General features: G+C 36.0%; 1 protein-coding gene across 8 annotated transcripts in view; it reads right to left on the bottom strand.

The window, feature by feature from the left end:
* The window catches only part of mRpL42 (mitochondrial ribosomal protein L42), a 34,824-nt gene that overhangs the window by 18,164 nt on the left and 714 nt on the right, over window positions 1–15,946 (bottom strand). For all 8 annotated transcript variants that reach the window (XM_076478147.1, XM_076478146.1, XM_076478150.1 and 5 more), the window contains exon 2: window positions 1,083–1,158. In XM_076478147.1, the coding sequence (XP_076334262.1) occupies window positions 1,083–1,132 (50 nt within the window). In that variant the 5' untranslated portion in view covers window positions 1,133–1,158. The remainder of the gene's footprint in view (window positions 1–1,082; window positions 1,159–15,946) is intronic.

The following is a 15,946-nucleotide window of genomic DNA, read 5'->3' on the forward strand; positions in this document are numbered from 1 at the left end:
CTTGTATTTTTGTAATAATTATAATAATAAAAACTGTGCTTTGTATTTATCAAGAAAGGTTAATGAAAAGGACTATCTTATAAATGAAATCACTCTCCCTTGGACATTTTTACCAATCAAGAAATAACCACCTAAACATGAAACTATGCATATTATAGCTTATAATGCAATTAATATATTTTCACTACATTTGGCAAGTGTTTAGTTAACATTAGATATCTATTGCACACAAGAAATATTTTTTTTAAAAAGCATTTTATGTATATGAATATATGAAGACTCTGTCTAGACTAAATTCAATGAGGTTTTCTAGTTATGATCAGAAAAACATTTTGTTTATCTTGCAGTTTTTCAGATTTAATTTATCAAATATCTCCAATGAATATTAAGATTAAGCATAACTATATTTTATATTCTTTAACACTATATTAGCTCAGTCCATTTTCTAAGCCTTGCAACCACTACACAACTGCTAAAATTAATGGAAAATGTAGTTTATCTTTGAAAAATACTGAATACCTGAACTTACAAAACTGAATTGTCAATAAGCTAGCTATAAGTAATAACATGTGAATAAAAAAATAATTCAAATAATTTTCATTGAAAACTAGCATAAATAAAAGACAACTTGTAGTTCTTTCATTCTTTTACATGACAAGAAAAGCATAATAAACATATTCATGCTAATAAGAATCATCACACAAGAGCTATTTTGAAAATTGTTTACTTTTACAAGTTTTAAATTTCTGAGTTGTTCTTGCAATAAATATATTTCTTTATTATTATTTATAATTATGTAAAACATATTTGCTCAATAGGCTTCATGAGTCAAACAATTGACACTGCCAAACTTGTAGAAAGCAAAAACAAGAGAGAATTTGAAAAGTTCATCTGTGTGTGTGTGTGTGTCTGACAGAATCACTTAGAACAACTGAAAGAGAGTATGTTACTTAAAAGTAAAAAAATGAAGTCATTAAATAGATTACTTTTCTTAATATCTAAATTTGCTTTATTTAAACTTAAAAGAGTTCAGCTTTTTCCAAAGAGATTTAGTTACAATCTGTTCAACATATGTAACTTACACATTTGATAAAACTGATGAACTTGAGTGTCGATAATGATGATTACACATACTCCAGAAGTGACAGCTTGAAAAATCTGTAAAACAAATATTATAAATAAAAAGCCTACATTAGCATGTAGTTAGTACATAAATATTTAAAATGCACATACATCAACAGGAATTTTCAAGCCTTAGTTTTTCTACGTGCATTTTTCTCTGGCATGATCCATATAACTAACAGTCAAGTCCAACATTTTATAACATATTTGAAACAATCAACTACAGCATATATTCTCAAATATAAAGATGATAATAATAATTAATTCTTAATTTTTATTACTCAGTTGAAAATTATGAGCCATAATATTATTTACAAGACACCAATTCAAATCAAACATCTATACACGGAAGCACAAAATTTACACTACCAAATACATCAATTACCCTACCAAAATCAATAGCAGTTATGCAATAACACACAATCATATGACACTCAGTTGTATTAATTTTGTCCTGTGGCTTTTGTAATATATGCCTGCCTAGTGAATTATTCTGAAGACCCAATTATACATATTATGGTCTGAGCACATTTAAATTTAAAAAGAACAAAATAATGGGTGGCACACATTGCAAGAAACTAACATTTTTATTTTTCTTAATTTAGCACCAATATCTGATTACATAATTCATATGTAGTTGAAATAGATTTCTTCAAAAGAACCTTTGTTGGTTCACTTTGTTGATTCCTGATCTACCATTTGGTTCTCTATGGCCATCAAACCTCAAGCATTAATTTTGAGATTTCTCCAAAAATTCTTATTTTATTTGTTCTTTGCAATGATACATGAAGAGATCAGTCAAACAGTAGCCACGTCAGTTCCTCTAAAGTGCTGTCTAAAAAAATAAAAATACAGAAGCCTCACCTTCATAGCTGAAAATTTACTAAATATTTGAAGCAATTGTATTTTAAGTAAGCATTTACCTCTTCCATTACAGTTCTTTGTATTTGTATTATGTCAAATTTCCATATCTTAATAAAAGTGAACACATTCCAAGAAAGGTTTGGCATATCCTGTAAATTATCTGTATTGAAATGATTTCACATCACAACAGACACAAATATACATCAATATTATTTATAAAATACAATGGAACAACTGCCACCACTTCTATATCAGAAAAACAAAGAGAAAAACTACAACCAGACTTAAAGAACACAAGAAAACACCTCTGCATGTTTTTGAACACTGCAAATTGAATAAGCACAACATAATCACAGGAAACACCAATACACTAAAGTAGGGAAATAAATACAAAGACAAAATCAAAGAAGCCCTATTTATACAACAACTCAAAACAAAACTGAACCAATACAAAGGAATACCTTTATATCTATATTAATTAATAACATTTAACTGCAACACTTATAATCCAGTACCCATTTTTTTCCTTAAGACCTGTGCCCAGCAATGGTCAGTTGCAAACTCTCTTTGTTAATCTGAAGATGACCCAAGAAGGTTGAAACTTTGTTCTATACTTTGTTTTAATTAAAGATTTAAAACCAATATCTGCTGTCTTTAGAATACATTGATTTCACATCCTTTGATTCAAGCAGTAGCTATGCACCCTTATGATTCCCTTTTATACAGTAATGGAAATGGTGAATAAAACTGTTATAAAATGCTAATATTACAGGATTGTTCCCCCCTTTACTGTATTAACACCAACTGCATCAGAGTATAGTCACATCTTGATATTTTACAATGTGAGTGGCTAACTTTCAACCTGATAATACCACACCAACCAAATGTACCTAAAAATAGAAGCAGCCAAGTTATTCCAAGTGGTAATATATTGAATGCACTTGTAACTCCCAGGACAGAAATGCCTCATAACAAACATGTAACCTCAAAGTTTTGGTATGAAGAGGCTACTCCATGTGTTTCAGTAAAAGGTGTATGGAATCTTTGAAGATAGAATTTGATCAAGATATATATATTGCAGGCCCAAATTCTTCAAAAGTGACTCAAGATAAGTTATTTACATCAATGATTTTAACCTTTTTGATACCAGAGAAATAAAAGCCTTTTGAGGGTAACTCACAATAATGTCATTTTCAAGAATTAAAGTATAACCATGTCCTGCTTTTATTTTGAGCTTAAAAGTACATTAGATTAAGAAAGAGTGTGATGTACATAAAATACAAATCAATATTACATTTTACCAGTGAATAATATTTTGTTTACTGAAAGCTACAGTATTAATATTTAAGCAAATTACTATTTAAACAATAATTTATTAATATTTAAAGAAATGATTCTAATCCTACTTGTTGATAGATGAGGTATGTGAAAGATAGTTTTCCATCTGTGCTAGGCAGGTTCTGCCATATAGAGGGCCTTTTATAAGAGAAATCATCAGATAATGCTGCAAAATTTTGATATTTCTGACTTCTACAGGTTTCTACCCTATGCAGTTTCCAGCTTAGACAGGTTTTACTGTATTATGATAAAATAATACTACAAAGGAAAAGGAAGCAGAAGGAACACTTGCAACTGTGGCTTGGCCTGTGCAAAATCATAATAAGTATTATTAAAGCTAAATGGGCTCATATGTAGACTAGGAAAGTAAAAGAGCAACTAAACAACTTTGCTAAGTTGACATTTGAAACAGTATGTCACAATTATACATTAGTAAATTTACAGTAACAAAAACAAAATATGCTGCTCTGTTTAAAGCAAGTACAAAATAATGCATCCTAAATCTTCAATTTTATTTTACATTTTAAGTAATAATGTATTGAGATGATAAATTATTCAATTAATTATAATTACTCATTATTTCTGCCTTTTACATGAGTATTATTTGCATATTTCCAAAATATTTTGATACCAACACTCTACAACAAATGAGTCCACCATCCAGGTGATGGTGTGGGGAGAAATGAGGAACTGATGTAAAAGTTATAATTTTCCCAGATGAAAATGTATATTTCCAATAGGTACTTCCTTCCTCTCACAATATAAGCTTTTCTTGTTTTGTGTTATACTGTAAACTTTCTTAATGTGTGCCACAATCCTCCACTATCCCTCTGTTAGAATCCAAAAGATCCAACATGTCTTTTGCACAAATCATCACATATCACCTTTCCACTAATAGGAGAGCACTCTATCGTGACGCACATGACACCCTCTATGCACCACTACTGAACTATCACTTTGAAGTTTGGTAGAGCACTTAAACATTGGAAATGTGTGGGGAGTAATGGTGGAAAGTGTGAGAAGAAATAAATTTTCATTTTGGCAAATCATAACTTCCAATACAGTAATCTCTTTTTTTTCTCACAAGTTCAGCTTGGATCCCAAACTGATCTGGAGGAAAAATCAATACAAGAGAAGCACAGGAACATCCCCTAAAAGCATCCAAAGGACACACCCTAAAAGATAGGAACAGATCAGATGATATGAGCAGGAGCACTGCACTACGTATGAGCCAGGTATTTCTTCCCTGTGAAAAGGGAAGTAGTCAGAACCATCAGACATGGCAAAACATATAAGGAACACAAACACATGGGAGAGTATGATGCAACAAAGAGACAGTAAAATGTAAAATCATGCAATCCCATCAAGAAAAGTGATAAACAGATGATGTGATCCATGGTGTAGAGTGGACAGGGCATAACAAACCACACTTAGTAAGTCTGGGAAAGTCACCCATCTGGAAGATCTTGTAACTTCCTCTATCACAGAAGACCACTACTGCCCTACTTTGAACTTAATGGTTATAGCTATCATATGGAACTCATCCATCAGGTTGCCTTCATGGTCAATAATCCCAATGGCTTGGAACTGGTGAATAGTAAGGATTGCCATACTCCATTGGAATAAATGGAGAAATATGCATTAAGTACTCTTAAGGGACAACAACACAGGCAGTTTTAAAAGCAGACCACACTGATTTATTAAATTGAGGCATGGCATGGATGAACAACAATCCACTTGTGCTTTATCCATGCCGTCCATCGGAGATATGATTCAGGATGGGGATATTTCTAGGGTGAATGTACATAGTTATGGGAAATGTATAAGAATCAACCTTACAGTATGTATTTGATAGCAAGATCTCTGTAAATGGTTATAACTATACAAGTGGAACCCATTCAGAGTACAAATAGAATACCTGGTCAGGCACTACTTGCCACAGAATAGGATCTAAAGTGAAACTGAATCAAGGGTTTTTGAAAGAAAGTTGAGCTTTATTGAATAATTACATTGGGTCACAGCCTTGTTGAAGTCTGTAGAAGAACTGAGGGTAGCGGGAGATACCCTTAGAAAGCAGAAACAGCAATGTGGTGTAAGCAGAGGGAGATGAATGTGTGCAGTCATCCACATGCCCAGTCTTATAATTTCTCTTAATGGCCATCAAAGATGAGGGGCAAGAGATAAGATAAGGGATATGGTGTGTGAAAATGTGAAAGAGATTACATTGAAAAGGAGACAAGGTGGAAGAAACCAACTGGATCAAATGTTAAACCAACTGATGAGAATAACCAGGGAAAGATTACAGGAAGAGAAAGGTTGCCAGGGATAAAGAGACAGGAACAAATGCACCAGGAGGAAGTTGTGCAAGCAATATAATAAAGGAAGGCACAAACAAGACAGAGGAGGAGTCCATTCGGATAAGGATAAGAGTAGAGATGAGAAAGGAGGACTGACCTTCTCAATCAACAGAAATTGTAAGAAGAAAAGCATAATTAGGATGAATGGTACAAAGTCCTGATAATGTTAAGAGCAACAATTTCCAAACTATGACATTTGCAAGCCAGGAGAAGGAAGAAATATGTGTTCAAAGAGAGGTGAAACAAGGAACACACATAGAAAAAAAAGAGCAACATGGAAAGGACAGAAAAAGCAAAGAACCTGTAGAAATGGGAAAAACAGAAAGTATTAAATAATGTCATCCAAAACCTTGAAACAGAGGATACTGAAGAACCAATTTCAAAAACCAGAACTCAGAAAGATATGCAATTGTAGTGTAAGAAACCTAGAAGCCCTGATTCAAAATCAAGGAGTAAAAAATGCTGCACTTCCTCAGGTATACAGCCAAAGAAGGACAAATGGAATGGGCTAAGCGAGAAGCTACTCTGCAAGAGAACCTGGAACTCCTTGCCAATGATTGGACACAAACCAGGCATGAATGCAGTGGACAGAAATTTCAGGATGTAGAAATGGCAATTGGAATTGATATAACTGGTTTGTAAGAAAGGGAAGAGGGTTAGGAGGAGTCATCAGGAACTGAAGCAACTGAAGAAACCATGAGTAAGTGGGCCAATAAGAAGCAATCAGAAAGACTCTGTATGGAGTGGCAAGGATAAGAGATACCATCCAATAAAGTAATGAAACAGAAAGAAACAGGTAAGACTAATTCCTGCTGAGAGCATTTAATGTAATAAAAAATAGGATGGGGAACCAGGGACCAAAACTGAGGTAACTTGTGAGTGAAGGCAGTGGCAAGTGCAATAATATGGAGAGAACAATAGAGCCACCAAAATCAGCAGGATGTAGGAATCATTATATGGGATTAACCCAGTCTGGTTGGGAAAGATGATCCACCACCATATTGAATGTGCTCAGAATATGAAACACCATCAAATTAGTGTGATGGTAGTGGGCCACAACAGATAAGATTCAATATGCAAAACATAGGGATTTTGAATTGGTGACACCACTCTAGAAATTTCAGAATGGATCATAAGAAAAAACAGCTATTGACAGAAAAAAACCTAAAAATCCAATGCATAACAGACAGCCACAAGTTCCAGAATGTTGATATGGTGAGAACATTTTTCCACAGACCATCAACCTGAACCCCACTGGTAGTCAACCCATGCCCCCAACCTCAAAGAGATGCATCTGCGAACAGATGTAATTGTGCCCTCAGAGGAGAAAGTGAGACACCAGCTGATATATGGGCCTCATCCAACCACCAATGATGGCTGTCCATCAAGAAGATAAAGAGAATAGGATCACTCAAGGGATCTCATGCAGGGTTTCACATGTCATGAGGGGTCCATTGAACATCAGAGTAAAAAAAACTGTTCTGATGAACAAATATTACCAGACAAAATAAAACTAATCCCAAACTCATCAAGCAGTCACTTGAACCATTGCATACATGCCACATACTGCCAAGAAAAAGAGTGAACGTAAGTCCAGCAGGAAGCTGGGACAGGTAGAACTATGAAAGGTAAGGTTGGGAGACATGACACAGAGCCATGCCCAGCTCCAGCAGGGACAAATGGAATATCCAATGGAAAAGGTGGATCACTGTTGGACAGAAGCCACCTGCAACTCTCAGGTCACAATAACTGTGTTACCCTCAAAATGTCATAAAAATGGCACTATAAAAAGATCTTGTATATACAGAGACCTGCAATGAATCTGCAAGAATGCAATGTTGTAAACAAAAATGTCTTAAAAAATAACTACACCACATGTAGGGCCAGAGCCAAATATCACACATAGTATACAGTGCAAGGGAAGAGGGAGAGCATGTCCTCATAAAACCTCAAAAGGTTTCTGTGAAAAGCCTCAAACAGGAGGAGGATTGGGATGAGGTACAACAAAGACTGTCAGAGGAAGGCCATAGTGGGAAGATGAACTATAAGTGGAATGAAAACCAAAACTGGGACCTTTCCTGCCAAGCAAGTAAAAACTGAACCCACAACTGATGTTCCATAATTTAGGAGCATACCATTAAAGTTACAAGGGTAGACTGACCCAAAACCCACAGGGGAATGGTCATACCAATTCTGTCGCCCAACACTGTGAAAAAAGCACAGTGTAGTTGGTTGATTTAGTATTTTATGGAACAAAGCAGCAAGGCTATCTTTGCAAACATCTGGTAGAAAGGTAAAATTAAAAGAAATTTAGTAAATTTCATAAAAGGAAATTAAGGTAAAACAAAACAGTTAACACTCCTATGAAAAGACGTTTCTAGTCCTGATTTCTCCAAGCCCGTTCCCCTGGCTGTGGTTTCGCTAGATAGTAGATAGGGACAGTGGGAATCTCGTTAATCCATTCATTAATGGATTTAAATTGCAACTTCATTTAAATACAAAATTATTAGCCTAATATTAATAACTTTTCAAGTTGCTCTGGGGCCTATTAGGCCCCACTTTTCATAGGAGTGTTAAAAAAAAATAACATAAATAGCATAAAACCAATGTTTACATCTAGTCTACAACGTTAAGAGAAAAACTACAGTAACAGAAGTGATAAAGGACTTTCTGTAGCATAATTGTAATTATCATAACCCACCAGGAAGACCAACATGTAAGTACAAAAACCACTGTCAATCACCTGAAGTTGGCCTTAGTTCTGGTGTCGAGTTATTTAATGTTATGGCCATTTTCTAATTTTAAATCAAACTAGAGAGACTGATTCTTAAAAGGGAACCACATTAAAAAGGGTTTAATGGATAAATTTAAAAACTTAAATGGCATTAAAAATATTAATGGCCTTTAAAAAACTAAAAACTTTACCAAGGTGGACAGTGTCACCATCACCAATAACACTGTCTAACATTATGGACAAACCTTGGGACAGAACATGTTTAAAATGGTGCCATTGTAGAGAGTTGTAACGACAGCAAGAAAGTAAAATGTTGCTTATTGTGATCTAAGTGTTACACAGATTACAAACTGGTGCATGAGTTCCAGACAAAAAAAAATGATGAGTTAAAAAACTGTGACCAATTCATAGTCTAGTTAGAACAACTTTCTTTTTCTGATCCTTACAGAAGCAAGATGGCCAAAGTCCAATATAGTGTTGTATTTGGAAAACCTTGTTTTTGCATTGCTCACTCCAAGTTGACTACCAGCTGGCACGAAACCAAGCCTTGAATACAGGATCATAGTCCATGTATGAAACAGGCACAGCTGTGATAGCACTAAAGCAGATAGATTTAGCTGCTGTGTCTGCTAGTTCATTCCTGCAAATACCAATGTGGCCCAGTATCCAGAAAAACTGGATAGAAGTAGATGTTAAAGAGAAATGGCAAACAGTTCAGCAGTGAACACAGAAGCTGTAAAGGGGATTCTGCGTGCAACCACTGAACTGCAACAAACCATGGCAGAGTCCACAGATTCACCTGATTTTGAACCATCTGTATAAATAGGAATGGAAAGATTATTCAAAACATGTTCAGTAAATATAAGACAGTACTTCCAATTGGGAGTACCTGTTTTTCTCAGATGACTTAAAGAAAGGTCACATTTTGGGACTGTAATAAGCCATGGTGGGATGGGCTGACCAGTGGATATAACAATGTTATCCAAGAACAAACCCAATTCACCCACCTTGCACCTGGATACAAAGACCAAAAGGAGCAATGGCAGACCATTTGTTCTGAAAAAGTACAGCCCACCTAGAAAAATAAACACAACCCCAAGTGGGATGTTTGGTAAGGAACAAAGTTTCGAAGCATATAGTAAAGACAGTTGCAAATGGCGGAGGTGCAAAGAAGATTCATGAGACTCTATGTATAAGCTCTGAACCGGGGAAGTGCGGAAAGCTCTCGTGCAGAGCCAAAGTCCTTGATGATGAATTGGGTTCAGCATCTTTAAGGCTGAGTGTCTGGCACAGCCACTGACCAGTGATCCATAGTCGAGTTTCGATCATATAAGAGCACAATATATCTTCAGCTTAGAACATCGATCTGCTCCCCAAGTGGTAGTAGAAAGGTTACAGAGGATGTTCAGTGTTCTTGTACATTTGACCCATAGCTGCTTGATGTGTGGAATAAAAGTCAGCTTATGGTCAAAAATAAGCCCCAAGAACATTGTCTCAGGGACCAAAGGCAGCACAACTTCACTGATATGGAGTTCAGGATCAGGGTGAATACCCCATTGGTGACAAAAGTGCATGAACTGTTTTAGAGAGAGAGAGAAAGTAAAACCGTTTGCTGTGGTCCACTTCAATAAACAACTGAGGGCAGTCTGTAGCTTCCACTCAATAAACCTCATGTTCGACAACTGATATGAGATGTAAAAGTCTTTGACAGAGAGCCCGTTTGAAATAGTGAGAGAGAGTTGTTCAGTGATGGCATTAATTTTCATACTGAAAAGTGTGACATTCAAAACACAGCCCTGAGGCACTACAAGTTCCTGTAGAAAAGAACTGAAAAGTGTCAAACTCACTCAAACTTGTAATCTCCTGTTCAATAGAAAATTTTTAATCAAAATGGGCAAATGCCATACCTCCACGTTGTATCATGTATCATGACCAATGAATCTTGTCCCATTTGACTTTGGAACTAACTGGTGGTAGAAGATATGCCTGTTGTGAACTTAATTCCTCTGGCTTTACCCACCAATCATGTGCACGGGCCCACTGGAAAGTGATGTGGTTTGAGAGTGTGGGATATCTATGAAATGTACCCCAGGCCCGTTTTTGAGCCTTTGGTACAATGTGGCAGAGAGGATTCCACCATGCACGATGATATAGTGGAAAATATGTCGAGGTTTTAGGAATATATTGAGCAACTGCTGGTATAATACAGTCAGTTACAGCTGCCACACAGCTATCTATTGATGGTTTACAGATGATGGTAGGATAAAGTTCTGTGAGAGCAGTGAAAGAGGGCCAGTTTGCCTGATCCAGCTTCCACTGGGGCACGGGGGTTGGGTAGCACTGACCATGGCCAGTCTCTCTCAAAATTATAGGAAAAAGATCACTGCCTTGTGGATTATCGTCAACCCTCCATGAAAAATGAAAGAATAATGTAGGGGAGCAAACTGAGAAATCAATAGTAGTAAAGAACTGACTAGGTGCATGAAACCAAGTAAAAAAACCGGTATTAAAAGAGAAAGGTTGTGATCAGAGAGTATATGCTCTACTGAGCAATCCCTCCAATCAATATCAGCAATTCTCCATTAAACAGGGAGACAGCAACTGTTCAATGAGAGCATCAAGATCTGATTGACCATAGGTCTCTCCAGGCTCCAGGTAGAGAGAACAAACAGTGATAGTATGATCAAAGGAAACACAGATGGCTAGGGCCTCCAAGGGTGTGTTGAGTGGCAAAGACAAGGTGGGCACATGCTGATCAACAAACAGTAGCACCCCTCCATGCACTCGTCCATCACACAGCCTGTCATTTCTGTACATAGAAAACTGTCAAAAAATGACTGTATCAGCAGGTTTTAGAAATATTTCCTGTTAGGAAAGACATACAGGATGGTAGGTCGTAATCAGTGTTTTGATGTCATCCAGATTAGAATGTAAACCTCGACAGTTCCATTGTATCAAGGTGGCCATTTTTAATTACGTGTAGGCGAATGGGGTAGAGAACTCTTCTGTTTATGACCCCATCTTTATTCCTTACTGTCCTTGTTCGAGTGAGGTACATCGACCTACATGTATCCTGCCCTGGGACGACTGGGCAGATCTATGTTGTTGGAAGGTAATTCCAGTGATTATGGGAGGCACGAATGATTGTTTTGCATCTTGGGGTGGAAGATGATGTATCTGAGGAAATTCCTGTGCCTGGAACCAAAGGATTTGGATCTTGGGGTTTGTCAGAATGTATATAAGGGACAGAGATGGGTGTAAAAGTTGTTATATGAACTTTTTTAACCATGGAGGTCAAATGTCTTTTCATTTGTTTTGAGAATGAATCTCTTGGAGGCACAGTAGTTGTGGAACAAAGAGCAGCAACACATGTCCAACATGAAGCAGTGGACAGTAACTTTTGAGCATCAAGATAAGTAATGTTATGAATCGTTTTCAAATGCTGCACCTCTTTTTCTACAAACCATTTATGGCAAAAATAAAAGTAGGATGGGTGACAGCCATTGCCCTTGACGCAATGAGGGTCTGTTGCACAATCACAGGCACCTTGGTCCTTGCCCCCAAAAAAAGTACACGTCGGGGAACAATGACATGACGTCTTTTAGTGACCAAACCTATGACACTGGAAACATCAGAGAGGGTTCAGAATATATGGCCATGCAATTAAGATAACATGCCTTGATGTTGGCAGGAAGACGTGATATAAATGTCAGAACGAGGATACTGGTCGGCACTGTAACTTCATCTTTGCATGTGGAGATGCGCCTTACCACAGAAACTCCTTGAGTGGAAAAACCAGCAAGAATCTTTAACTCAAAAATTTTCTTCAAATCCCTCTAAATTTGAAGATATTAACTCCTTGTGACGAATTCAAAGTAGCATGAGGTGTAACCTCAATAGGTATATCCCCAATTGCCTTTGAATTCAAGAGGAGTTCACTGTGTTGAGATGTGGATGTTTCCACCAATATGTCACCAGATTGAAGCTTCTTTATGACTTTGGAGAACCAGCAAGTCCTTCCAGTCCCTTTTGAAAAAAAAGGGGACATTTGCCCTAAAGGTTTGTCTGAAAGAAAATGTAGGACAAGAAAATGAGGTACAACAGGTGTTACAGATGTTGAAGATTGCTGCTCAGAAACTTCAAGATGTGTTCATTTAACTATGAACTATTTTTTCACTGTTTTATTTAAATTTTATTTGAAGGATCCATAATAAAAAAAAAAGGAAATTTTGATGCCCGCTGACCCCACCCACCATGAGGCCCTGCGAGGGGACGCACTACAATGTCAAGCAAGGACACGCAGCAATGCCAGGGTTTCGTGAGCAGTATATCCAAACACCAGCATTAGATACAATGTCCACAACAACTGTTGAGAACTTCCAACACTGGTACTTGGTTAACCCTAGCTCAAGTGGACCAGCCAATTGACCCAAGGGGGGCCACTCCAAGGCCACCTGTCAGGAGGAATTCAAGGCCAAAATGGTGTGTTAGGGTTGGACCCCTCAACCACCAGGAACCTCTCCTCCCCTTCACAGGTCACCATGCACGGCAATCACATGGGTGGATGTTTAGATCCCAGAGGAGGTAAATTGAAGGAGCAGAACCTTCCCTGGGAGGTCTCCTCACCAAAAACAGGAATCCACTCTGAGGGGAAAGTACAGTGTAAAAAGCTTTAAAAGTAGAAAATGAAGAGGGGCATGAAAAGGGAACATCTGTGCCATAGACTGCTCTACTCCCTGTGATCAAAGACCATGAAATTCCCTGATGATTCACCCTTACATGTGGCCAAAAGTCATTAACAGATAAGTGATACGCACCCAAAGTGCTAACAGGAACTTCGGAATACAAGTGACATACCAAGCCCAAAAAAAGGCACAGTAAACAAGGGTAAATAAAACACATGCAAAAAAAATTAAATTAAATTAAATTGAGGTAAATAAAGTTAAACCTCATCTTCCAACATGGGGATGATGAAGGCTTATGACATGAGTTCAATAAAGTTTGCAAATAGAGTGCAGCACAAAGGAGAAAAACTTTTCTCATTAGAAGAGGGAGTGTATTGTATCAGAAAGGAATATTTTTTGGGTTTACTTCAAAAATGTAGCATCTAAATACAGACTTGTATATCGCAATGTTCTAGAAATGTCGCAATGAAGAAAAATAGAAAATAGAATAAATGAATCAAATATGCAACAATCAATGACATGCATATTACCTGAAAGTACAGTGTAAGTGGCAAATGCATTCCACACCCTCTGGAAGAGAACATCAAGAATCATTTTGAACAAAACAGAAGTCATGAAACACCAACCAAAAACACCTGAAGGATATACAATACTAACTAACTTCGCACTAGAAGGATAAAAATAAAGTTGTTAGAACTTCTCTATTATTATGGAATGTACCATTATCTGCATGAAGCTCCAAACCCAGTCTTCACAATTCTGTCCAGTTAAAAAACAGATCCATAAAAAGAAGAGAAACAACTTACAATAAATTTATATAGCAGGAATGTAAGAGGAGTCCAGTGAAATCCCAATCAACTGTGTGGAGACAGACACAAAAAGGAGAGCAATCAAATAAAGTACGGGAAAAATCTAAGACTGAAGCAAAGTGAAAGTGTAGTAACAATGTACAAAAAGTAGAAAGTGATGAGATGAAGATAACATTAGCTGTCATGCACCAAGAAAGACATAAATAGAACCAAATAAGCATTCCAGTGAAACTAGCTCAAGCTAAAGAGAAAAAAACTAACAATTTTGGCATAAGCAACAGGATGTCACACATGTGCAACACAGGATAACCCTGAAATGTATACTTTTATGAGTTTGGAATGAAAAATAAAATGTTGCCTGAATCCTTAACCTTCATCAAAAGACCACAGGGGCTGACAGTGAGAATTCATAAAAGGAAGGATGCAAATTCAAGGTTTTAGATACAAACACATAAACATGTGTAATATGAATAAACACACTTCATAAAATGAAAGAGCAATGTGAAAATAACTTGCCAAAAAATGTAATAAAAATGTATGTATAGAGTTTATTCCATATTATCAACTTTTTGCCAATCTTGAAATTGGATCTACAATTACTCCCTTCTAAGTCTTCAGGTTGTTATTGAGCACAACTTGAACTCATTGACAATTATTCAGTCCTATAATTAATGATTTTCATGGGATAGTAAGGGACCATTTTACCCATGTATATTATCCCAATTTTTTACTAATGTCATCCTCCAAATTACATACAAAAATTACTTTTCACATATTCAACCATGATCCCAAAAACTACTCATCCAATCTTTTTTGGTAATCTTTTAACATTGCAGCTTCTACCACATCTTGAGATAAATTTCCATAGGTCAACCACTGTATAAGTAACATTGCCTTAACTGGAATCAAAATTTTCCTTATCTCAAACTTGAGTCAAATTAATCAATAGTCTGCAGAATATTTTTTATTAAAACATCACCAAGATTTACCAATTCCACACCTTTCATAACCTTAAAAACCTCAACAGTGTCCTGCAGAACACTACTCCTGTATAATGAAAATATGTCAAGAGACTTTAACCTATCCCTAAGTAATAACCTAATAAGTTTCTCATTTAGCATTTTACAAAAATTTTTCAGTCAAAGTTTAATAAATCCACTACGTTACCATGATGAATTAAACAATTACATGTTTTCTTATGTCTTATGTTGAATTGCATTTGACTGCTATATATCAAAATGTTGGCATCTTATACAATTTGGATAAAACACAAAAATATGTGGCATTTTGCATAGCAATTAATTGCAGTCTCATCTCACACAGCAGTCAGTTTGCATTTGTTAAGCAATCTGACTGATTGAGATCAGTTGTAATATAAACTTAGTTGTGCCATCATGTTCTAGAGTTTGCATTACAAGAACCCTACTTTTTGAAACCTACAACAGGTTAAAAGCTAAATTGTATCATAAAACCAATCATTTATTTTTTTTAAATCAAAAGTGGACCAACATGGCTGTGTAATAACAGGTGGCCCTTAAAAATCAGTTGTCATATTATGTAATATAAAGTTGCTTCAAGGCTCCCAAAGTATGAACATAGTAATCTTGAAGAAATGCATACCTAACTGGTAGAAACAGGGTTCCTATACAAGTGGAATGTGTTTTGTTATGATGCAGTCAACCAGACTATAGCCTGTGCATTTGTTTTTAGTCTCATGTTGTAGCCTTCCATTGTCACTCTGAATTATGTTAAAATCCCTAAAAATTATTTAGAAACACTGAAATATCACACTTTAAGATTCTGAATAAACTGTGAAGCTTAGTGTAAGTATCATGTTTTTCAAAATTTTGCAATTTTGTTAAAGTAACCTTCTGATACTAGTTGTACTTTATATTTATTAATACAAATTACATGACTTATCTACAAGCTAACATAACTTATAATTTCTAAACTATATGTACATCAACTTAATGGCATTGACAGATTATTGATATTATTGCTTATAGTTATTAAGTATTAAACAAAAATTTCATTACA

This window comes from Tachypleus tridentatus, chromosome 13, assembly GCF_004210375.1.
Source record: "Tachypleus tridentatus isolate NWPU-2018 chromosome 13, ASM421037v1, whole genome shotgun sequence".
Classification (NCBI taxonomy): domain Eukaryota; kingdom Metazoa; phylum Arthropoda; class Merostomata; order Xiphosura; family Limulidae; genus Tachypleus; species Tachypleus tridentatus.